This window comes from Entelurus aequoreus, linkage group LG02 (genome assembly GCF_033978785.1).
Source record: "Entelurus aequoreus isolate RoL-2023_Sb linkage group LG02, RoL_Eaeq_v1.1, whole genome shotgun sequence".
In the NCBI taxonomy this organism is placed as follows: domain Eukaryota; kingdom Metazoa; phylum Chordata; class Actinopteri; order Syngnathiformes; family Syngnathidae; genus Entelurus; species Entelurus aequoreus.
This window is the reverse complement of record NC_084732.1, coordinates 18,855,075-18,881,201: the sequence shown is the minus strand read 5'-3', so window position 1 is coordinate 18,881,201 and position 26,127 is coordinate 18,855,075. Positions and strand designations below refer to the sequence as shown.

The 26,127-nt window shown below is 39.1% G+C and overlaps 1 protein-coding gene across 1 annotated transcript in view; it reads right to left on the bottom strand.

Moving 5' to 3' along the window:
* Window positions 1-18,942, bottom strand: part of nkd1 (NKD inhibitor of WNT signaling pathway 1) — a 110,416-nt gene extending 91,474 nt beyond the window's left edge. Inside the window, exons 1-3 of the mRNA XM_062023586.1 lie at window positions 18,716-18,942; window positions 18,586-18,618; window positions 18,330-18,433 (exon numbers count right to left, since the gene is read on the bottom strand). Of these exons, the coding sequence (XP_061879570.1) occupies window positions 18,330-18,433; window positions 18,586-18,618; window positions 18,716-18,740 (162 nt within the window). The 5' untranslated portion in view covers window positions 18,741-18,942. The remainder of the gene's footprint in view (window positions 1-18,329; window positions 18,434-18,585; window positions 18,619-18,715) is intronic.
* Window positions 18,943-26,127: the final 7,185 nt, after the last annotated feature.

Here is a 26,127-nt window from a genome sequence, read left to right as displayed (position 1 = left end):
AAGCAGAGAATGTTCCCTTTCCTGGTTTTCACCAGGGGTTTGATGAGACATACCAGCATGCAGCATATCATGCATTGCCTTGCTGATATTGACATCAACGCTTGGTCACATTGATTGTCTATATATATGCAGCATATCATGCATTGTCTTGCTGATATTGACATCAACGCTTGGTCACATAGATTGTCAACATTGATGCAGCATATCATGCATTGTCTTGCTGATATTGACATCAACGCTTGGTCACATTGATTGTCTATATTGATGCAGCATATCATGCATTGTCTTGCTAATATTGACATCGACACTTGGTCACATTGATTGTCAATATTGATGCAGCATACCATGCATTGTCTTGCTGATATTGACATCGACACTTGGTCACATTGATTGTCAATATTGATGCAGCATATCATGCATTGTCTTGCTGATATTGACATCAACGCTTGGTCACATTGATTGTCTATATATATGCAGCATATCATGCATTGTCTTGCTGATATTGACATCAACGCTTGGTCACAGATTGTCAACATTGATGCAGCATATCATGCATTATCTTGCTGATATTGACATCGACACTTGGTCACATTGATTGTCAATATTGATGCAGCATATCATGCATTGTCTTGCTGATATTGACATCAACGCTTGGTCACATGGATTGTCAACATTGATGCAGCACAGGGGTCACCAACCTTTTTGAAACCAAGAGCTACTTCTTGGGTACTGATTAATGCGAAGGGCTACCAGTTTGATACACACTTAAATCAATTGCCAGAAATAGCCAATTTGCTCAACTTACCTTTAACTCTGTTATTATTAATAATTAATGATATTTATCTTTGTGGAAACACTGATCATCTTAATGATTTCTCACAATAAATATATATAGAAACAGATAAATATCAATATGCAACACTTTATTTTTATATTTTCTCTAAGTGCACATTTTTCAAATTGAACATTTTCAAATGATCACTTCTAAGACAGTCTTGTGAAATCACAATATCCCATTTTAACTAGCTAGCCACTAACATTGTTTAACAAATCATGAATTACTTTGCACCATGTTTGTACAAATAATAACTCATGTAAAATACAAAAGTAAACTCTCAAATTTTTAAATCATGTCACACTTTGAACTGGACACCAAATCTGTTATCTGTTTCTTTGTCAGTTAGTGGGAAGCCTGGCATTGCATGCTGTTAACTAGTGTGTTGTACTCTGGTGTGTAACTTGACACTGCAACTCTGAGTGAGTCTTGCAGATGTGTATCAGTGAGGCGTGTTCTGTGTTTGTTCTTGATGAAGTTCATGTCAGAAAAGGCTGATTCACAAAGATAAGATTTTTCCTCATTGTTTGCGGAACCTTCTTAATCTTTTGGACATATTTTCACAGCAATCTGGCCTTAAGGTTAATTATGATAAATGTAAAATGTTAAGGATCGGAAATCTAAAGGGAACGTCCTTTCGAATGGAATGCAAAGTGTTTTGTTTATAAATTATATGCAATCTGTTGTGTTCCCTAATTTTTTTCTGTGTACATGAATGAAGGTGTGTGTTGCTGAGTCCGACTTGGACATTATCTGGACTGGGCCTGGTTTAAAAATCCCTTTAAAAAAATCTAATTTCATTGACAACCTGGTCTGTTGAAGATAAGGCCCTTTTTAAAAATAAATAAATAAAATAAGATAAATAAATAAAAAACATTTTCTTGGATAAAAAAGAAAGTAAAACAATATAAAAATAATTACATAAAAAATAGTAATTAATGAAAATGTTAGTGGACCAGCAGCCTATACAATCATGTGTGCTTCAGGGACTGTGTCCCTTGCAGATGTGTTGTCTATGCTGTGGGAACCAGAATATTGGTAGCAGAAAGAAATAACCCTTTTTGTGTGGATGAGTGTGCATGGGGGAGGTTGTTTGGGTTGATGCACTGATTGAAAGTGTATCTTGGGTTTTTCTATGTAGATTTAATTTAAAAAAAAAAAAAAAAAAAAAAAAAAAAAAATATATATATATATATATATATATATTTTTTTTTTTTTTTTTTTTTTTTTTTTTAGAACAGGCCCGCGGGCGACTCATCTGGTCCTTACGGGCGACCTGGCGCCCGCGGGCACCGCGTTGGTGACCCCTGATGCAGCATATCATGCATTGTCTTGCTGATATTGACATCAACGCTTGGTCACATGGATTGTCAACATTGATGCAGCATATCATGCATTGTCTTGCTGATATTGACATCAACGCTTGGTCACATTGATTGTCTATATATATGCAGCATATCATGCATTGTCTTGCTGATATTGACATCAACGCTTGGTCACAGATTGTCAACATTGATGCAGCATATCATGCATTATCTTGCTGATATTGACATCGACACTTGGTCACATTGATTGTCAATATTGATGCAGCATATCATGCATTGTCTTGCTGATATTGACATCAACGCTTGGTCACATAGATTGTCAACATTGATGCAACATATCATGCATTGTCTTGCTGATATTGACATCGACACTTGGTCACATTGATTGTCAATATTGATGCAGCATTTCATGCATTGTCTTGCTGATATTGACATCAACGCTCGGTCACATTGATTGTCTATATTGATGCAGCATATCATGCATTGTCTTGCTGATATTGACATCAACGCTCGGTCACATTGATTGTCAATATTGATGCAGCATATCATGCATTGCCTTGCTGATATTGACATTGACGCTTGGTCACATTGATTGTCAATATTTATGCAGCATATCATGCATTGTCTTGCTGATATTGACATCAACGCTTGGTCACAGATTGTCAATATGGACAAAAGTAGCGACATGCAAGGTGACATTTTGAAGCACAGCATGACCACCCACCCCCTTTTTTCTCCTACGGTTGAATGAGACATACCAGCATGCAGCATATCATGCATTATCTTGTTGATAGCGACATCAAAGTTGAATCAAACTCGCGTCGTTGCAAGGTCTTGATCACCTAGATTATCAGTAGCGACATTTCCCAGTCTTTAGGTGGGATCATTTTGGTAGCGCGCATGAGTGCTGCCGCTCCTGGGGGAGATGTGGTTCACCGAGGCGAAACATGAATTCCAATATGTTCTGGGATATTCTGAAGCAAAACGCGAACCCCACGCTTCACTGTGGAGGAGGGGCCCGTCTCGTTTCATCCACCCCAAAACAAGGCAGCAAGTAAACGCACCCAACAGAAGGGAGTCTGCGAGGGCAGAAGGGCGAACCAGTCGGGGGGGGCAGGGGGATTTAAAAAAAAAAAAAAAAAGTGGGTGTGGTGATTTTTTTTTTGTAAGAGACAAAAGTAAAGGAGGATATGACATCAGGGTGGTTTGAAAGGGGAGCGGAGTAGTCACAGTGGGACAATCAATGCCTGCATATAACATTTGATATTTGGGGGAGGGGCGGACAGCAGGCTGCACACGGGGTATCACATGACCCCGATGTCAGATGTCAAGACCCACCTGCCAACAGCACTCAGTCACTGTTGTATCAGCGCCAACGGTGACCTCACCGAGCCTTGGGGCTTACACTCACATTAACGCCCGTGGTGCAAAACCATTAAAACTGTCCACGAGTTTGCAAATGGTGGAATTTGATCACCAGATGCCCCTCGTCCTGGACACGGGATTCATTTGTGTAGCACAAGCATGAGAGAGGTATTGTTTTGCATGTCGAAAATTGTCTATATTTTGAATATTACGCTATCTTGTCGCAGATACTTGTTAAAAACGTGGAGTTATTAAACTCTTCCCTCATTAGCATAAATGCTCAAAATAACACTTCCTTTTCATTCACTGCAGGATCCTCTGCAGTGGACATGTGTATTTTTGATGTGAATTACAAGTCATTAGTTGGCGTAGCTAATGCCCTGTAAGAGCCGCCCGCCCAAAGCATCCAGTCTTCTTCGCTTACATGGCTTTGTGTTTCCAAGCACGGGATGGAAAAAAGTGAGTGTGAAGGACAGTGCACAGAATTTTGAAATAATATATAAATGGCGCATATATATATTTATAAAAATATGGAAAAGCTGCTGATGCTGTGTTTGACAGCTGGAAGGAGATACCGTAGAAGTCCACTCTCCAAGGTAAATTATGTACACTATTATTACATTTCTTCATAAAACTACTGCAGTTTTAGTAATACGTTACGTTGTATTGTTTTTATAAAAACATTTTAAAGTTACTTTTTCTTTTCAAAATTCATTTTACATGTTAAAATTGGGCTTTTTTGTGGGGCCAAGCACCAATTAAATAATTTCAATAAATTATCCCGTTATCAAATATGAATGATGATTAATTAATTCCGGGTGACGCGTGCATTAGTTGCACAGTCTGTGATCATATATATTTATAAATATATATATATATATATAAATATATATATATATATATATATATATATATATATATATATATATATATATATATATATATATATATATATATATATATATATATATATATATATATATATATATATATATATATATATATATAAATACATATATATATTTATAAATATATATGATCACAGACTGTGTAACAAATGCGCGCGTCACCCGGAATTAATTAATCATCATTTTATATATATATATATATATATATATATATATATATATATATATATATATATATATATATATATATATATATATATATATATATATATAGAATATGTAAATACACATATACATACTGTATATACATACACACATATAGTTTTGACATTTGAGAAATAATTGCCTTCCTCCAACTATTAAATGCTATAGGTAATTAGACTTTCAGTAGAGCATTTACTGTACATTAGAATCATAACAATTTGGAGATATGGGGTTTACATGGGACAGTACTTTTAACTGACTTACACCAGTGGGTCTCTATTTTCTGTCACTCCCACCTTAAGGGACAACATTTTTTTCATTGCCTCCTGAAGTTAATGTTTTTATCTGTATGTGTCAAGATAGTTCTTTACTAACACAAAACATGTTATAACACCATTGCCTCTCAGGCCCCCTTTTCCCCCCGACACCTCATGGTGCCCCCCCAGGGGGGCCCGTCCCACTATTAAAGAAGCACTGCATTAAGCGGGCTGTTTGGAACTTGCTCACAGTTACATTTTTCAAGGGGACGCCCACCCTGAAGTGAATGTTTACTGAATTTTCTATAGAGCGCACCCACCAAATTCAAAAATAAAAAAATATGTTTCCATATATTAGCCGCACCGGACTATAAGCTGCAGATATGCAGATATATACATTGTGAAATAATTATTAACACAGAAAGATTTTGTAAATGTTTATTTACATAACTTAAATGTCTCCAAAATGGTGTCTTTAACACGGCAGTAAAATGGCTGTTCAAACAAAACAGAAGTCATTGTCATGGACCCACTAGCTGCGGAAGGTAGCTCTTCAATCAGCTAAACAGACTCAATAACTCCACAGTGACGTTGTGGTGAATTTACGGAACGGAAACAGTACAAAAAGAATGCCATTGTAAGTTAATAATACCAACACAGACACTAGTTAACATGTTAGCATATTAGCTAAAGCTAGCTTCATTGCATTACGATAGCGCATACAAATATGCATGAAAACATTAATCCAGACATCACACATGGGACGGTTTAGTAAGTAAGAATTGTTTTAGTTACCGTATTTTTCGGACTATAAGGCGCAGTTTTTTTTCATAGTTTTGCCGGGGGTGCGATTTATACTCAGGAGCGACTTATGTGTGAAATTATTAACACATTACCGTAAAATATCAAATATTATTATTTAGCTCATTCACGTAAGAGACTAAACGTATAAGATTTCATGGGATTTAGCGATTAGGAGTGACAGATTGTTTGGTAAACGTATAGCATGTTCTATATGTTATAGTTATTTGAATGACCCTTACCATAATATGTTACGTTAACATACCAGGCACGTTCTCAGTTGGTTATTTATGCGTCATATAACGTACACTTATTCAGCCTGTTGTTCACTATTCTTTATTTATTTTAAATTGCCTTTCAAATGTCTATTCTTGGTGTTGGGTTTTATCAAATAAATTTCCCCCAAAAATGAGACTTATACTCCAGTGCGACTTATATATGTTTTTTCCCTTCTTTATTATGAATTTCTGGCTGGTGCGACTTATACTCCGGGGCGAGTTATACTCCGAAAAATATGGTATATTGTAAAACTTACAAACGTTGCTTGGAGTGATGAATGAAGAATCCGAATGAGTAAATACGCTCTGTATGACTCGAAGACAGAACGACAGTTGTACTTCCAGTTGAAAACAGAAACAGAAGGGCTCTGCAGCACCTGCAGTGAGCAAACTCATCCAAAAGATGGCGCCATAGCACACACAATAACACACATTTTCATTGTCTTTGTTTGTGTTGGGGTTTTTTTTGTATTAAAGAATAATCCATAAATTAGTTGCACCGTTTTATAAGCTCAGGGATCAAAGTTTAGGAAAAATGTGGCGGCTTATAGTCCGTAATATAAGGTACTTTTTATTTCATCTATCTGTATGTCTCAAGATATATGCTATTGCGCCATTTCCTCTCACGTAGACCCACACATTTCACGGTGCCCCACTATTTCAGAAGCACAGACTTACACATGATCAGACCTAGACCAACTAACTGATAAGGACGCTCGACACGAAAAAGACCACCTTTACAAACCCCTCAGAGGACTTTGGACTGGTCCTGGATTAGAAGTGAGTTTCACTTGTCGCCAGGACGCCAATAAAAGACCCCTATCGCAAAGGACCCAGCATGCGAACTTGTAGCTTCGCCTGCACAATCGTCACTTTAAAGACACAATGTGAACTTTACCCACCCACCCCTGCATGAGCGCGCGTCTTAGTGTGTCATAAAAAAAAATAAAAAAATCGACAAAGACGGCTTTGGATTGGAAAAACAAAAACGTCACACATCACATCAGTCTTGCAGGCTGCGTTCAATAGATACACTTTTCTACTCTGCGAGTGTGGGCGGAGGAAGCCATTCTCCCTTTTCTGTGCACGACGGCCACTGATTCCTGCATCATTTACAGGACGGCACCTCCAACCAAAGAGGCTTAAAGCTCCTCTGAAGCAATTCCAAAAAGGATTTCCCCCTCCACTTGACAACAACAACAGCGCTTGTGTTTATTGTAAAGCCCCCCCCTCCCAAAAAAAAGAAAACACAAGAGCATGACCAACATTCCTCTACCGGCTTTGCTTTTACGATCCTCACATGTCACCAGACTGTCACCCCACAATGCTTTCAAGTCAGGCTTGATCTATTGTTGCCTAAGAAAACAAAAAACAACTGAACTGGGCCGAAAACCAATATTTGTTCCCCCAGAGAGACCAAGGGACGGTTCAAATGAAAGCAAACCAACCAAACACAGCCCAATGAGGTCCAACAGAAAATAAATTGTGACATTATGAGGCGAATGGGGTATTGTATGATGGCCGTTTGATTGTTTACGAGCAGGATTATGCAAAAATCCACTTGACCTATTTCTGTGAAACTTTAAATAGAAGTTAGGCACGGGCCAAGGTATAATCCAATATATTTTGGATTGAGTCCGGGGTTAATATTCCCCAGGTTCTCGTGTTTTTTTGTTTCGGACAGAAAACATGTAGCAGTTTCTTGCAGTCGTCCTCGCTACATCACACTTCAAATATTGCGGATACAGATTTTTTTTTTAATGTTCTTTACAGAATATCGTTTTTGGCCTAAATGAATTAAGTTTTATTAATGTATTTCATTTATTACAGTTAAGTATTTGTTACTTTCTCTTATAAAGTTGTGCCAATCAAGGATGTTTACCAAACAGGACTTCAAGTTTCAGGGTTAAGGGTAAACTCTTGAACGCATCATAATAATCCCCTCAATCCCCCTCAAAAACGGATTACCTCGCTGGAATATAAAAGACGATACAACATACATCCATAAACGTGGATGCATATGCAAAAATGCAATATATTTATCTGTACAGTAATTAAGGGTGTAACGGTACGTGTATTTGTATTGAACCGTTTCAGTACGGGGGTTCCGGTTCGGTGGTGTACCGAACGAGTTTCCACACGGACATATTAAGTGGCGTAACGTTCGTTGTGTAAACAATGCACACCGAGGCACAACACATGGCATGCTAGCAGCTAACGGGCTATACGATAGACTGACCATACGTCCTCTTTTCACCGGACATGTCCTCTTTTGCAGAGCTGTCAGGGCGGAGTTTCTTAAATACCTCAAATTTCCAGCATTTTGAGTTAGGGTTGCGTGTATTTTCAATGTACGTTCAGGGTTAAGAAGGGGTTAAAAACAAAAAAACTGACAACAACAGAGACTCTTACCAGGAGGACTTTGAGTTGGATACGCGCTGCCGTGAGTACGCAGCTGCGGCTTCCAAACATTTGATCGCTTGCCCGTACGTGCGTGCCGCTATGTGCATGTCACGTACGTAACTTTGGGGAAATATATGTGCCGTATGAACTTTGCGGAGGTGAACGGTACGTTGGGCTGTGGGTGTGAGTGTGTTGTGCGGGTGTTTGATTTGTATTGGTGGGTTATATGGACGGGAGGGGGGAGGTGTTTGTTATGCGGATTAATTTGTAGCATATTAAATATAAGTAAGGCTGCAGCTAACGATTATTTTTCTATCGATTAATCTATAGATTATTTTTTCGATTAATCGGTTAATCTATAGATTATTTTTCGATTAATCTATAGATTATTTTTTCCTTTTGCCGATTATTTTTTTATTCAAAATGAAGATGAAAAAATAAATGTAGGCCCGTTTTTTCAAAAGGCATGGCTTTTATTTACAAAAAAAAAGAAGTATGGCCACTCAGTCAACATTGACAACAACATGACTAAATATTCTGTAACAATGTAAACATTTAAAACTTTTAACATTTAACAAAATTAAAAGTAGCTTATTTGCTTTTTAATGTGCAAATATAAAAGTCAACATCCAGTGCAAATCTTAATATTCTGCAATAGTATAAGCATTTCAAAAGTAAAAGTATTGCTTTTTTTGCTTTAAAATGTACAAAAATAAAGATAAACATCCAATACAAAAAAGTGCAAAACGAAATATTCTGTAACAACAGTGTAAACATTTCAACAAAAGTGAAAGTATTGCTTATTTGCTAAAATGTGCAAAAATAAAGATAAACATCCAATACAAAAAAGTGCCAATCTAAATATTCTGGAGCACTGTAAACATTAAGTATTGCTTTTAAAATGTGCAAAATAAACATCCAGTCCAACACAGTACACAATAACCAATTCTACTCATTCCAGTGAGTGTCTAACAGTTGTAATGAAGAAAGGTTAGCATGTCTACATGCTTTGGTTCTTTTCTTGTTTACAATATTCCCAGCAGCTGAAAATAGGCGCTCAGAAGGGGTCGATGTGGCTGGAACTGAGAGCTAATTAGCCTTCACCTCAAGCCAGGACTGCGAGCGAGCTGAGCTGCAGTTTAAGTTTCTAGAAGGTCAACGGGCTCATAGTGATGTTACTAGTAGTTGACTGGGAGGTGTTTATTATCATTTGGGGAGAGTCTGCTGCCTGATGCTCACCTGCTAAACACCTATCTGCTCCACGCTGAAGCGATGACTACATGCGCTCTGAATACGCACTGCTGATTGGCTGATAATGCTGCGTGTGTACCAATCAGATGGTTGTGTGGGTGGGACAATGCTGCGTGTGTACCAATCAGATGGTTGTGTGGGTGGGACAATGCTGCGTGTGTACCAATCAGATGGTTGTGTGGGTGGGACAATGCTGCGTGCTGAGACAGAGGCAGACGGAGCAAAGCAGCTTGTTAAGACTTTAGCTTAGAAACTCGTTCGGTACACCCCCGTACCGAACCGAAAGCCCCGCACCGAAACGGTTCAATACAAAACACGTACCGTTACACCCCTAGCAGATACAAATGACACATTCATGTTTTTGTGTAATGATGACAACGTATGCTCGCGCGGATGATTGACTAGTTGATGGTTTTCTTTTCAAATGTTCGTTTATAGCCGTTGTGCTGCTATGATAGGCCATTTCCGCTCGACACAGTGTGCATACAACAACATTATTAGGCCGTTTATTGAAATACTCTCACACTATTGGCATGCTTTCCCCCCCTCGCTCGCACCGCTCGCATCGTCTTCTTTGATCGTCTGCTTTGCGCTTCGCCATGACGGTAGTGTGACGTCATTATGCGACGCGTCGACGCACAAAAACGGCGTCGACGTATTTACGTAACCGATGACGTCGACTACGTCGACGCGTCGTTTCAGCCTTAAATATAAGCCTGGTTGTGTTGTGGCTAATAGAGTATATATATGTCTTGTGTTTATTTACTGTTGTAGTCATTCCCAGCTGAATATCAGGTCCCACCCGCCTCTCACAGCATCTTCCTTATCTGAATCGCTTCCACTGCCCTCTAGTCCTTCACTCTCACTTTCCTCATCCACAAATCTTTCATCCTCGCTCAAATTAATGGGGTAATCGTTGCTTTCTCGGTCCGAATCGCTCTCGCTGCTGGTGGTCATGATTGTAAACAATGTGCAGATGTGAGGAGCTCCACAACCTGTGACGTCACGCTACTTCCGGTACAGGCAAGGCTTTTTTATCAGCGACCAAAAGTTGCTAACTTTATCGTTGATGTTCTCTACTAAATCCTTTCAGCAAAAATATGGCAATATCGCGAAATGATCAAGTATGACACCTAGAATGGACCTGCTATCCCCGTTTAAATAAGAAAATTTCATTTCAGTAGGCCTTTAAAGGTTAAATGTAATTTAGAAAAAGTTGCAATGTTGACTAATAAAACAAAGCTGTTTTTTTTACTTTCAAACTGTCACTGCTCAAAACATAATATTGAATCAAAATCAATGTTGTTATGAATTATTGACCTATCCAAGGTTCCGATTACTACCCATCAAATATCCTACTAAAAAAAATATTTTTGGAAGATTTTGCAAATTTGGTAAATAAATAACTAAAAAATGTATATTTTGTTGTTTTCTTACTGTACCGAAAATTAACCGAACCATGACCTCTAAACTGAGGTATGTACTGAACCGAAATGTTTGTGTACCTTTACCTAACAGTAATCTATTTATTTATATCTGCACCTTATTGCTCTCTTATCCTGCACTATAACGATCTAATGCAACAACATTTCGTTCTTATCTGTACTGTAAAGTTCAAATTTGAATGACAATAAAAGGCAGTCTAAGTCTAAAACAATGCTCACAACACGACAGGTCATCTTGGCGCTACTGTTTCACCGCGACAATCAAGTTGGCCAACTTTTGCCAGAACCACTTTTTGATGGATTTCTTCTTCAACTCCTGCCTCATCAATAACACATCTCCACATTAATGAAGCTTTGATGCGAGTGGTATGAAACGCCGAGATGTGGCAGGACTCGACGCGCCACTTAGTGCTAACAAGACTGCTCTCAGCTGCTGCCTGGGCAATGCTAAATGGAGAAGAACTTCATCTTCATGAGCGATGAGGAATGACAACGGAGGACACGCAATGCCAACAACACGGAATGCTAACACGGCGAATGATCGTAGTTGCGACTGTCAAGTTGACAGACTTTTGGCAGAACAACTTACACATGTGGTTTCAGCACATGGAAGCCCAGTTGTAATTTAGAGGAATTACTCATTATTTCCATGTCGTAGCCCTGTTGTAGTGGCCGGGTGATGGCCATTAAAATGACGCTCGGAGGAACCTCCAGGCAACTTGTGGGTATGAAAGCGTACCGAATCTGGTACTTTTTTTGCCACCGAACGAATCCAGCCGTTCCTACTCACGTAAATCCAACGGTGTCATGTTTCGGTACCTTGGTTCCGCCTGACCTGAAACCCGGTTGCCTTCACATTCAGCACTTAGCGATCACTCCAGCAGCACTGGGAGCAGATTTAGCCAAACTACCACAATGTAATGATGCAATAGTCAATGCCAACAAAGCAATACACTCAAAACCATTCCAACTTAAGTTAAGTGAGGTTTTACTTTTACAAAAATGCGCTAGTTTGATGCTAATATACATTTATTTTGCTATCCACATGCTACATGGCGATTTCAACAACTCTAAATAAGAGATGTCCGATAATATTGTACTGCTGATATTATCGGCCGACAAATGCTTTAAAATGTAATATCGGAAATTATCGGTATCAAAAAGTAAAATGTATGACTTTTTAAAACGCCGCTGTACGGAGTGGTACACGGACGTAGGGAGAGGTACAGAGCAGTTGCGTCTCCCAGTCATACTTGCCAACCCTCCCGATTTTCCCAGGAGACTCCCGAATTTCAGTGCCCCTCCCGAAAATCTCCCGGGGCAACCATTCTCCCGAATTTTGTCCCAGACAACAAAATTGGAGGCGTGCCTTAATGGCACTGCCTTTGCGTGCTGGCCCAATCACATAATATCTACAGCTTTTCACACACACAAGTGAATGCAAGGCATACTTGGTCAACAGCCATACAGGTCACACTGAGGGTGCCTGTATAAACAACTTTAACACTGTTACAAATATGCACCACACGGTGAGCCCACACCAAACAAGAATGACAAACACATTTCGGGAGAACATCCGCACCGTAACACAACATAAACACAACAGAACAAATACCCAGAACCCCTTGCAGCACTAACTCTTCCGGGACGCTACAACACCAATATATTGTTAGAAAATAACTAATTAAGACGGTCATAAACAATTTGCACGCTCTAAAATATATCATTCGTTGACAATACTTCTGCTTTGCGGGAATTTGTTTACCACAGTCAAGCCTGGAATCAATTAGCCACGATATAAGAGCGATGACTGTAATCATTAAATAAAGTATCTTTGATTTTGTCTGTTTTTTGGGGGGGGTTGTTGGTTCTATCCGGAAAAACTTTCACAATTTAGGTCTTTTAAAATTCATGCACAATTTGAACAGTTGACCGTGTAGCTTTTCAACAAAACAAAAAAAATCACTGTGAACAGCATTGGATCTCATTAGACCAGTGTTTTTCAACCACTGTGCCGCGGCGCACTAGTGTGCCATGAGATACAGTCTGGTGTGCCGTGGGAGATTATGTCATTTCACCCAAATGGGGTAAAAATATTTTTTGCAAACCAGTAATTATAACACACAAATAATGTGCAGTTGTTGAGTGTCTGTGCTGTCTGGAGCTCGGCAGTGTAACCATGTAATACTCTTCCATATGAGTAGGTGGCAGCAGGTAGCCAATTGCTTTGTCGTGATCACAATATGCAGACGGCAGCGTGCAGGTCAAAAGGTATCTAATGCTTAAACCAAAAATAAACAGGAGGCAAGTGCCGCTAAGAAAAGGCATTGAAGCTTAGGGAAGGCTATGCAGAACGAAACTAAAACTGAGCTGGCTACAAAGTAAACAAAAACAGAATGCTGGACGACAGCAAAGACTTACGACGTGACAATCAACAATGTCTACACAAAGAAGGATAAAAACAACTGAGATAGTCTTGATTGCTAAAACAAAGCAGGTGCGGGGAATAGCGCTCAGGGAAAAATGAAACTGCTGCAGGAAAATACTAACAAATTAGGAAAAGCCACCAAAATCGGAGCACAAGACAAGAACTGAAACACTACACACAAGAAAACATCACGGCGTGATGTGACAGGTCGTGACAGTACACCTACTTTGAGACAAGAGCTATAGTGATGCATGCTTAGTTATGGTTTGAATTCATATTCAACAATTGCCAGAACAACTTTTTAATTTCTGCTGAGTTTAATTTTTTATTGTTTTCTGCTGGTGAAAAAAATGAAAAAAAAAAGGTTGAAACACACTGCATTAGAACAGTGTTTTCAACCACTGTGCCGCGACACACTAGTGTGCTGTGAGATACAGTCTGGTGGGCCGTGGAAGATTATCTAAATTTCACCTATTTGGGTTAACAATATTTTTTGCAAACCAGTAATTATAGTCTGCAAATTATGTGTTGTTGTTGAGTTTCGGTGCTGTCTAGAGCTCGGCAGAGTAACCGTGTAATACTACATATCAGTAGGTGGCAGCCGGTAGCTAAATGCTTCGTAGATGTCGGAAACAGCGAGAGGAGGCGTGAAGGTAAAAAGGTGTCTAATGCTTAAACCAAAAATAAACAAAAGGTGAGTGCCCCTAAGAAAAGGCATTGAAGCTTAGGGAAGGCTATGCAGAACCAAACTAAAACTGAACTGGCTACAAAGTAAACAAAAACAGAATGCTGGACGACAGCAAAGACTTACTGTGGAGCAAAGACGGCGTCCACAATGTACATCCGAACATGACATGACAATCAACAATGCCCCCACAAAGAAGGATAAAAACAACTGAAATATTCTTGATTGCTAAAACAAAGTAGATGCAGGAAATATCGCTCAAAGGAAGACATGAAACTGCTACAGGAAAATACCCCCCAAAAAAGAGAAAAAGCCACCAAAATAGGAGCGCAAGACAAGAACTAAAACACTACATTCAGGAAAACAGCAAAAAATTCAAAATAAGTCACGGCGTGATGTGACAGGTCGTGACAGTACACCTACTTTGAGACAAGAGCTATATTGATGCATGCTTGGTTATGGTTTAAAGTCATATCAAACAATTGCGACGACGACTTTTTACTGTCAACTGAGTTTCGTTTTTTAATGATTCCTGCTGGTGTTGTGCCGGATAATGTACCCCCGGCGTAGAATGCACCCCCTGACGGGAGTGTTATATCAACTAAAGCCCACACTTAAAGTTTCCACGTGCAAGATTGAATCTATTTTAAAAAAGTTATTTAATAAGAAGCCAAAAGTGCAAAAACAATAATGTTCTTGTTGGAGGAGTTGTGAATTAATGAAATATGAAATCCGTGCTGCAGTCGCTGCTGGGCCACAACATTAGGTACACCTGCAGACTGCAGCACGGATTTCATTCATTCACAACTCCTCCAACACGAACATTATTGTTTTTGCATTTTTGGCTTCTTATTAAATAACTTTTTTAAATAGATTTAATCTTGCACGTGGAAACTTTAAGTGTGGGCTTTAGTTGATATAACACTCCCGTCAGGGGGTGCATTCTCCGGCACAACACCGGTGGTGTACCTACGGATTTTTTCAATGCAAAAAAATTTGCCTTGGCTCAAAAAAAGGTTGTAAAACACTGCATTAGACTGTGCATGTGTACCTAATGATGTGAAGCTTCAAAAGGTGTTTAATGCTTAAACCAAAAATAAACAAAAAGGTGAGTGCCCCTAAGACAAGGCATTGAAGCTTAGGGGAGGCTATGCAGAACCAAACTAAGACTGAACTTGCTACAAAGTAAACAAAAACAGAATGCTGGACGACAGCAAAGACTTACAACGTGACAATCAACAATGTCTACACAAAGAAGGATGAAAACAACTGAAATAGTCTTTATAGCTAAAACAATGCAGGTGCGGGGAATAGTGCTCAGGCAAGAAATGAAGCTGCTGCAGGAAAATACCAACAAAATAAGATAAGCCACCAAAATCAGAGCACAAGACAAGAACTAAAACACTACACACAGAAAAACATCACGGCGTGATGTGACAGGTCGTGACAGTACACCTACTTTGAGACAAGAGCTATAGTGATGCATGCTTGGTTATGGTTTAAAGTCATATCCAACATTTGCGACGACGACTTTTTACTGTCAACTAAGTTTAGTTTTTTAATGATTTCTGCTGATTTATTCAACGCAAAAAAATGTGCCTTGGCTCGAAAAACACTGCATTATACTGTGCATGTGTACCTAATTATGTGAAGCTTCAAAAGGTGTTTAATGCTTAAACCAAAAATAAACAAAAAGGTGAGTGCCCCTAAGAAAAGGCATTGAAGCTTAGGGGAGGCTATGCAGAACCAAACTAAGACTGAACTGGCTACAAAGTAAACAAAAACAGAATGCTGGACGACAGCAAAGACTTACTGTGGAGCAAAGACGGCGTCCACAAAGTACATCCCGAACATGATATGGCAATCAACAATGTCGCCACAAAGAAGGATAAAAACAACTGAAATATCCTTGATTGCTAAAACAAAGTACCGTATTTTTCTTACTATAAGTCGCAGTTTTTTTTCATAGTTTGGCCGGGGGTGCGACTTATACCCAGGAGCGACTTATGTGTGAAATTATTAACACATTACCGTAAAATATCAAATAATATTATTTAGCTCATTCACGTAAGAGACTAGACGTATAAGATTTCATGGGATTTAGCGATTAGGAGTGACAGATTGTTTGGTAAACGTATAGCATGTTCTATATGTTATAGTTTTTTGAATGACTCTTACCATAATATGTTACGTTAACATACCAGGCACGTTCTCAGTTGGTTATTTATGCCTCATATCACGTACACTTATTCAGCCTGTTGTTCACTATTCTTTATTTATTTTAAATTGCCTTTCAAATGTCTATTCTTGGTGTTGGGTTACATCAAATAAATTTCCCCCCAAAAATGCGACTTATACTCCAGTGCGACTTATATGTTTTTTTCCTTCTTTATTATGCATTTTCGGCAGGTGCGACTTATACCCCGGTGCGACTTATACTCCGAAAAATACGGTAGATGCAGGAAATATTGCTCAGAGGAAGACATGAAACTGCTACAGGAAAATACCAAAAAAAAGAGAAAAAGCCACCAAAATAGGAGCGCAAGACAATAACTAAAACACTACACTCAGGAAAACAGTAAAAAACTCAAAATAAGTCACAGCGTGATGTGACAGGTCGTGACAGTACACCTACTTTGAGACAAGAGCTATATTGCTGCATGCTTGGTTATGGTTTAAAGCAGGGGTGGGCAATTAATTTTTACCGGGGGCCGCATGAGCTACCCGAGCACTGCTGGAGGGCCACATCGACAATATTTCAATTAAATTTTGCTCAATATTATTTTTGATATATACCGTAAGATAAATAATAATAATAATAATAATAATAATAGTAATACTTCAACATAGTGTGTGTAACAGCATTCCATGACTAATATATATAAATTAACATTAATAATAAATGACAGTAAAATAAGCACACGTATGACTGAGGAGTCATAGTGTAACTTTGTGTGGTGTTTGAGTTGTCCGACTTTTTGTGTGGCCTTAAACGCACCAGTGGTTTAGTGCTATGCGTGTTGGTGACAGATGACAAGTTGGTTTTGGCCTGGTTTGTACGGCAGAAAATGACTAGTTTTTCGAGATAGAATTGTTTTACTCATGTTTTTGGTGTGGTTATGTCCGAATATAAACAGTTTTGTTCAATAAAGTGATCGATATAATTCCTGTCCTCGAAGCATCTCGATAGACGTTACAATAATTGAACGGTGTTCAATTGAACGGTGTTGACGAACACCATTAGGGCCGCTTGTTGTCACTGTCACTCAAAGTTGCATTGCAAAATTACATAGAATAAATATGTTTATTTTGTTTATAATTCAGATGGGATTTGATTTGGTGCGCGGCATATACTTGCTGCGCGCAGCGGATGCTTGAGCAGTGCGCAATTGCGCAGGCACGCACCTTAGGTGAGGGGACGTTGCTTTGCAGTTCATGTGTTGTTGAAAACACGGCATTCCTCATCAACTTTTCTCTTTTTGGCGTCTCGGGTGTAAACCGTGCATCACTTGTCGCTGCATGTGCACCTTCACTCGCAGGTTACACACGGACACACGCCCATAAATAATACTTTTCAAAATAAAAGCAGCACAGTTGTATTGCGCGCAGGACATAGATGTTTTTTCAACTTTATTTTGTAATTGCAGTTGTTCACATTCACTCACAATCACGCATACGTCCACACGGAAGTAATACAAATAACGATTTTCAAAACAAAAGCAGCACCGTTGTATTGCACACTCGACATAGATACTTTTTAAAATTTATTTTGTAATTTATATTTGGCCTCACGCGGGCCGGACAGGGACGCACAAAGGGCCGGATGCGGCCCGCGGGCCGCAGAATGCCCAGGTCTGGTTTAAAGTCATATCCAACAACTGTGACGACGACTTTTTACTGTCAACTGAGTTTAGTTTTTTTTAATGATTTCTGCTGATTTTTTCAACGCAAAAAAATGTGCCTTGGCTGGAAAAAAGGTTGAAAAACACTGCATTAGACTGTGCATGTGTACCCAATGATGTGGCCGATGCTGCCCATCCCCAAATGCAAGACTTTGGCAACGCCTTGTTGCTCACTTTGTGACAAAAAAAGCGTTGATGCACAAAGAAAAACGGCTGCAGAAGACACATGATTAGGGACTCACCCTGGTGTCCATGGCACACTTGGACTTTAGGTGACAGTCCTGCTTCACCAGCCAGTCGTCCAGTCCCTTCCGAGCCAAACAGGCATTGACTACAAAGCTGTCGCCTGTAACAACAAAAAAAACAGTTTTTATTGGAGTTGGATATTTTTTAATGGAGGTTAGGTGCTTATCCATGCACATGTAGTCCACAAGCAACCCCCCATTTCTCCCCTCTTTGGAGCCCCTACAAAGTGCTTCCCTTAAAAAGTACTCTTACCTTCCGGGCTCTCCCTCGCTTTGCAAATAGTGGCTTTAAAAAAAGGACAAGAAAGAAGATACAATGAACAACTACTGCGGGAACCATAATACAAAAATAACATTATTGCAAAAACAAACAAAAAGCTCACCATGTTTCGAGTGCAGTTTACCCATCTCTTGGCATCGGCGCACACCATGAGACGAGTAGTAGTCCAAAGGGAAAACGAGCGCAAAAAGGCGACCAACAAAGAAAAGGAGATTGCGGGGTGGATATATCCGTAAAGAGTCCGGGGAGAGGAGCGAGGAAAGCGGGTAGAAGCAAACACGTCCGCACGGCTGGAGAGCCAACGAGCCTCTGGTCTCGTCCGGGTGTGATCATGCTCGCGCCTCGCGTACAAGAGGCGGTGAAAGACATCCGGTTTGGTTCCTTTCGGAATAAAACTACTTCCGGTAAAATAAACTGTAGGTTGTAGGAGTGTAGGCAGAGAAACGACGGAGATTTATTCCTCTTTGGAGAGCCAAGTAACACTCCGTTTATTTTCAGAGAGAACCACACAACCACCAACCTGTCGCACAGGTAATTACGTCAGCACCACAGAGGTGTGTCTCAACACTTCAAAGTAAAAGCACCTATGCACCTATGCAAGTAAACATGGGCTAGAACGCAGTGAATTATAACCGTAATAATTAATTAGTGTCCTGTGTGTGAATATCCACCACAAGGTATTTTTTTTTTCCTGCATACTGCAAAAAAATAAAATAAAATACAAGAATGTTAAAGAAAATTGTATAACAAGGCTGAAACCTACCCATGCAGTAGAGGTGCACAACAAAAAATCGATTTGATTGATTGATTGATAGAAACTTTTATTAGTAGATTGCACAGTGAAGTACATATTCCGTACAGATGACCACTAAATGGTAACACCCGAATACGTTTTTCAACTAGTTTAAGTCGGGGTCCATCTTCTTCCGCTTATCCGAGGTCGGGTCGCGGGGGCAGCAGCTTAAGCAGGGAAGCCCAGACTTCCCTCTCCCCAGCCACTTCGTCCAGCTCCTCCCGGGGGATCCCGAGGCGTTCCCAGGCCTATATATATACATACACATATATAGCCCGGCCCCTGGCCAAATTTTTTTTAACCCAATGCGGCCCCCATGTCAAAAACTTTGATGACTGATGGATTTTTCAACTTTTAAAAAAAAAAAGATTTGGTATTTCAACTTTACTTATAGAATAGCATGCTTTAATAAAGCAAAATTATTATAATGCAAGCCCGTTTGAATTCTTCCCATTTAACTATGGAGAGAAATTGTAATGCAATCAAACAAAAACAATATTTGCAAACATTATCTTGCTCTCAGTCACCTTCTTTGTACATAATTTTATTGATATTAAGCTAATGTTTGGTAAACCAGAAGAGTAATGTTACATTCGACCCACATTATTTTGTTAATTATGGAATACTTCACAAGCATTTATTAAAAAAAAGGTCACAGGTAAATATTACAGCGTTGGTCTCACGCCCGTAAAAAAAATATGTCGATTACGTAGGTAAGCACCACAGGCGGGGCCTCCACATGAAAGATAAGTAACCCCCCCAGGAATGATTTTTCACTCTCTTTATAGCAAATAAGTCCAATAGGTCAACAAGTGTTCACGAGGGTGGGAGCAAGTCCAAGGAAGAAGAGGTTAAGAAGTTATTGATGAGGGGGATTTTTGTCAAAGGCATGTATAGCTAATCATAATTATTATTTTAAATGAACAATATTAATATCTGAATTTGACTTTTGTAGCATTTTTTTTAGCTATTGAAGACAATTTAGATTTACTTGGTGTTACACATTCTGAGACTAGAAGTTAGACATACCAGAACACACTTGTCCCCAAAACAATAGATAGTGATAGCAGTCAGGCATATGTTGGGTGTGTTCGCTTAGCAAAAGGGGAATTTTATTTGACATTTTTCTGCAAAAATATTCCGAGACCCTTTCTGCTACATCACTGATAAAAAGGTAATAGCAAAGATCCAATGACATCATCTCCTTCACATGTGGCGCAGCGTTAATCCACTTGTCTCAATACATGCATCAAAATAAATTAAAGTTTGAGTCAAACAGTGTAAAAATGGCAAAACCAGTGAAGTTGGCACGTTGTGTAATTCGTAAATAAAAACAGCATACAATGATTTGGAAATCCTTTTCAACCTATATTCAATTGAATAGACTGCAAAGACAAGATAATTCATGTTCAAACTGAGAAACTTTTTTTTGTTGTTGCAAATACCATACCATACCATACCAACTTTATTTATAAAGCCCTTTAAAAACAACCACAGTTGAAAAACAAAGGGCTGTACACCACAAAGAAATAAATAATCATTAACTTGGAATTGAATGGCACAGGGGCATTTTTACCACTGTGTTACATGGCCTTTCCTTTTAACAACACTCAGTAAACGTTTGGGAACTGAGGGGACACATTTTTGAAGCTTTTCAGGTGGAATTCTTTCCCATTCTTGCTTGATGTATAGCTTAAATTGTTCAACAGTCCGGGGTCTCCCGTTGTGGTATTTTAGGCTTCATTTTGCGCCACACATTTTCAATGGGAGACATGTTTGGACTACAGGCAGGCCAGTCTAGTACCCGCACTCTTTTACTATGAAGCCACGCTGTTGTAACACGTGGCTTGGCATTGTCTTGCTGAAATAAGCAGGGGCGTCCATGATAACGTTGCTTGGATGGCAACATAAGTTGCTCCAAAACCTGTATGTACCTTTCAGCATTAATGGTGCCTTCACAGATGTGTAAGTTACCCATGCCTTGGGCACTAATACACCCCCATACCATCACAGATGCTGGCTTTTGAATTTGCGCCTATAACAATCCGAATGGTTCTTTTCCTATTTGGTCCGGAGGACAAGACATCCACAGTTTCCAAAAACAATTTGAAATGTGGACTCGTCAGACCACAGAAGACTTTTACACTTTGCATCAGTCCATCTTAGTTGAGCTCGGGCCCAGCGAAGCCGGCGGCGTTTCCGGGTGTTGTTGATAAATGGCTTTGGCTTTGCATAGTAGAGTTTTAACTTGCACTTACAGATGTAGCGAAAAACTGTAGTTACTGACAGTGGTTTTCTGAAGTGTTCCTGAGCCCATGTGGCGATATCCTTTACACACTGATGTCGCTTTTTGATGCAGTACCGCCTGAGGGATCGAAGGTCTGTAATATAATTGCTTACGTGCAGTGATTTCTCCAGATCCTCTGAACCTTTTGATGATATTACGGACCGTAGATGGTGAAATCCCTAAATTCCTTGCAATAGCTGGTTGAGAAATGTTGTTCTTAAACTGTTGGACAATTTGCTCACGCATTTGTTGACAAAGTGGTGACCCTCGCCCCATCCTTGTTTGTGAATGACTGAGCATTTCACGGAAGCTGCTTTTATACCCAAACATGGCACCCACCTGTTCCCAATTAGCCTGTTCACCTGTGGGATGTTCCAATTAAGTGTTTGACGAGCATTCCTCAACTTTCTAAGTCTTTTTTTTGCCACTTTTGCCAGCTTTTTTGAAACATGTTGCAGGCATCAAATTCCAAATGAGCTAATATTTGCAAAGAATAACAACGTTTTCCAGTTCGAACGTTAAATATTTTGTCTTTGCAGTCTATTCAAGTGAATATAGGTTGAAAAGGATTTGCAAATCATTGTATTCTGTTTTTATTTACGATTTACACAACGTGCCGACTTCACTGGTTTTGGGGTTTGTATGACTAGTTTTTATATTTACATTTTATTTACATACATTTCGTGCTGTTTTTTGTTTGTTTTCCTATTCAATTGTCATTTTGGGAGAGAGATTTTCACTTAGAGATGTAATAACTTTTATAGTCTTGAGTACTTTTATTTTGAGTCATCGCTAGTGTAGAAACTTTTAAAAAAGGTGCCTCCTTGGGGGACATGTGCAGGTGAGTGACGCCCCCTTTCCTCCTTCATTGATTACCAATAAATCCCACATAAAATAGGCTTGGTCCAAACGAGCGGATCATCCTTAGTTTCAGTCTCCGGACTAATAACGCATATTAGCGCTAAACTGCTAGGACCAGCGGGGATGGGGGGGGTCCCCAGGGGACGTGGCCCCCGTGGTCAGTGCACATCTGGTCTTTGACATGAAAAGCTTGTGGAAATCTACAGTGTTTTTGGAGAAGATGAAAGGAGGCGCGTGAGTCTTTTGAAGTCTTCGAAAAATATATAATAAAAGACAGACGCCACGACGGCGGGGAAGAAGCTCGACGTGACCCGCAGACGCTGGCGACGACATCTCGTGACAAAAGCGTCAAATTGTCCTGAAATCTTTCATTTCTTCCCAACATTTCCCTGAAGCTCGAATCCAAACTATCTGCGTTGATGCGTCTTTGAAAGAGCTAAACAAAAACGTCCCATTTCTGTCACACTGTGTATATTTATTCAGCATTTTTTTTGTTTTTTTATTTGTACTTGCAGCGACAAGAGAAAAAGTTAGCATGTGATTTTATCCTGATGGATTATTTACATTTACACTGTTTGCTGTCACGCGTGATGGATCGCACATTAGATCATGAATTAAACATTAATGGAGGGGTTGGAAATAAAAGATTCAATTAGGAGGAACAACAACAACAAGATTTTACCTGAAATACTCCCAGCTGCTGACGTCAGTGTTATCCCAAAAGAGTCCATGAACACAAATGTACGCTATGATCCATCCAAATGATTTTTAGCTATTTTTCTACATAAATATCGATTTATGAAAGTAAGGTCTACATTTCCTAATTGGCTTAATGGTTTACAATTATCAATCAAATCTTGGAGGATAATTAAAAGTACAAAAGACCTTAAATTTATATATTTTTAAAAAACAATTAAAGTGATTTAGTTAGCCCTTTTTGACTTTTTTTTTTCCATATTTTGTATTATTATTATTATTTATTCATATTTAATATTTTCTGTATTTGCTTTTGTTTTCTTTCCTTGACATGTTTTGCTGAAGTCGTGATTTGCTCAACCTGATGTGTAGATTGTTGGTTATGTTGAAAGTGCCTTGACTTTTGTGTGCATTATAAATGTATGTTTGTTGTTCAATAAAAAAATAAAAAAATAAAATAAAATAAAAGTGTTAGCTATGCTAATGCTAAACTTAGCCAGGCCAGGTAACACATACACGCAGTATAATTGTCCACTTAAAAGACTAAATATTCAAACAAAAACAAGATAATCTTGTGTTAAAGTGTCTAAAGTGGGTGTAAACTTTTTATTTCCATATTGCTGACTTAGGACACTTTAATGAGCAGCTCCCTTTTGGGTCCTGAGAGTAAGTGTGTATAGTACATTTAGCTTGTATCAGAGTTGAGGGAAAATATTAATTTTATTTAGAAAACCCAAAACCAGTGAAGTTGACACGTTGTGTAAATCGTAAATAAAAACAGAATACAATGATTTGCAAATCTTTTTCATCTTATATTAAATTGAATAGACTGCAAAGACAAGATATTTAATGTTCCAACTGAGAAACTTAATTTTTTTTTGCAAATAATCATTAACTTAGAATTTAATGGCAGCAACACATTGCAAAAAAGTTGGCACAGGGGCTTTTTTTACCACTGTGTTACATGGCCTTTCCTTTTAACAACGCTCAGTAAACATTTGGGAACTGAGGAGACCAATTTTTTAAGCTTTTCAGGCGGAATTCTTTCCCATTCTTGCTTGATGTACAGCTTAAGTTGTTCAACAGTCCGGGGTCTCTGTTGTGGTATTTTAGGCTTCATAATGTGCCACACATTTTCAATGGGAGACAGGTCTGGACTACAGGCAGGCCAGTCTAGTACCCGCACTCTTTTACGCTGTTGTAACACGTGGCTTGGCATTGTCTTGCTGAAATAAGCAGGGGCGTCCATGATAACGTTGCTTGCTCCAAAACCTTTATGTACCTTTCAGCATTTATGGTGCCTTCACAGATGTGTAAGTTACCCATGCCTTTGGCACTAATACACCCCCATACCATCACAGATGCTGGCTTTTGAACTTTGTGCCTATAACAATACGGATGGTTCTTTTCCTCTTTGTTCCGGAAAACACAACGTCCACAGTTTCCAAAAACAATTTGAAATGTGGACTCGTCAGACCATTGAACACTTTTCCACTTTGCATCAGTCCATCTTAGATGAGCTCGGGCCCAGCGAAGCCGGCAGCGTTTCTGGGTGTTGTTGATAAATGGCTTTGGCTTTGCATAGTAGAGTTTTAACTTGCACTTACAGATGTAGCGACCAACTGTAGTTACTGACAGTGGTTTTCTGAAGTGTTCCTGAGTCCATGTGGCGATATCCTTTACACAGTGATGTCGCTTTTTGATGCAGTACCGCCTGAGGGATGGAATGTCCGTAATATAATCGCTTACGTGCAGTGATTTCTCCAGATTCTCTGAACATTTTGATAATATTACGGACCGTAGATGGTGAAATCCCTAAATTCCTTGCAATAGCTTGTCGAGAAATGTCGTTCTTAAACTGTTCAACAATTTGCTCACGCATTTGTTCACATAGTGGTGACCCTCGCCCCATAATGTGGGGGCCACAATGTGGGCCCAAGTCAAAAGGTTTGAACACCCCAGTAAATATATGTGTAGATTGTTAGTCATCAACTCATAAAATCCACAACATTTTGAATCTTCAACAAACAAAAAGAGTCTAGCTGCCTCCACTCAACATTTGTAAAACAATATAAAACTTCTCACAAATTAAAAAAAAAGTGGGTCAATTGCACTGTCAATAAGGAAGTGGATACACTGTAGGCCAGGGGTGTCAAATTCATTTTAGCTCAGGGGCCGCATGGAGGAAAATCTGTGCACGCGCAGGCCGGACTATTGAAATCATGGCATTAAAACTAAAAAAATAAAGACAACTTCAGATTATTTTCTTTGTGTTACTTTGGCCAAACATAGAACGAACACATTCTGAAAATGTTACAATAAAAATATAGAAAAAAATACCGGCAGCGGTCAAGTTTAGATCCATGAAGGAAAGAAGAAAGTGAATGAATGTTTATAACTGAATACATTTACATATGCTTTTGTAATATTTTTTTAATGAATTAAGTTTAAAAAAGTTTATGACAACCTTTTTTCCAAAACACAATATAGAATGTGAGATATAACAGGATAATGCATACATTTATCATTTGTTTTCAAAACGGTTACAAAAAAAGTAGGACCCCAAACATTTACTGCGGGACCCCGTTTTTATAACTTGATGGGGTCCCTGGGATCCCATTTTGAAAATTCCTAGCGCCAACACTGATGGAGTATTGGTGCGTGCAAAACAGCAGCAGGCGGCTGTGGCCTGCGAGCCGGTTCTAATACTAATCAAATATCATCCCGGGGGCCATGGATAATTCATTCGCGGGCCTTGACTTTGACACATAGGCTGTAGGCCAAAGAAAGAACATCCAAACAAAAACACTTAATCAACCTCATCCTGAAAACACAGATTTAAAAAATAAATCACGATTCTTACTCCACAGAACAGCAA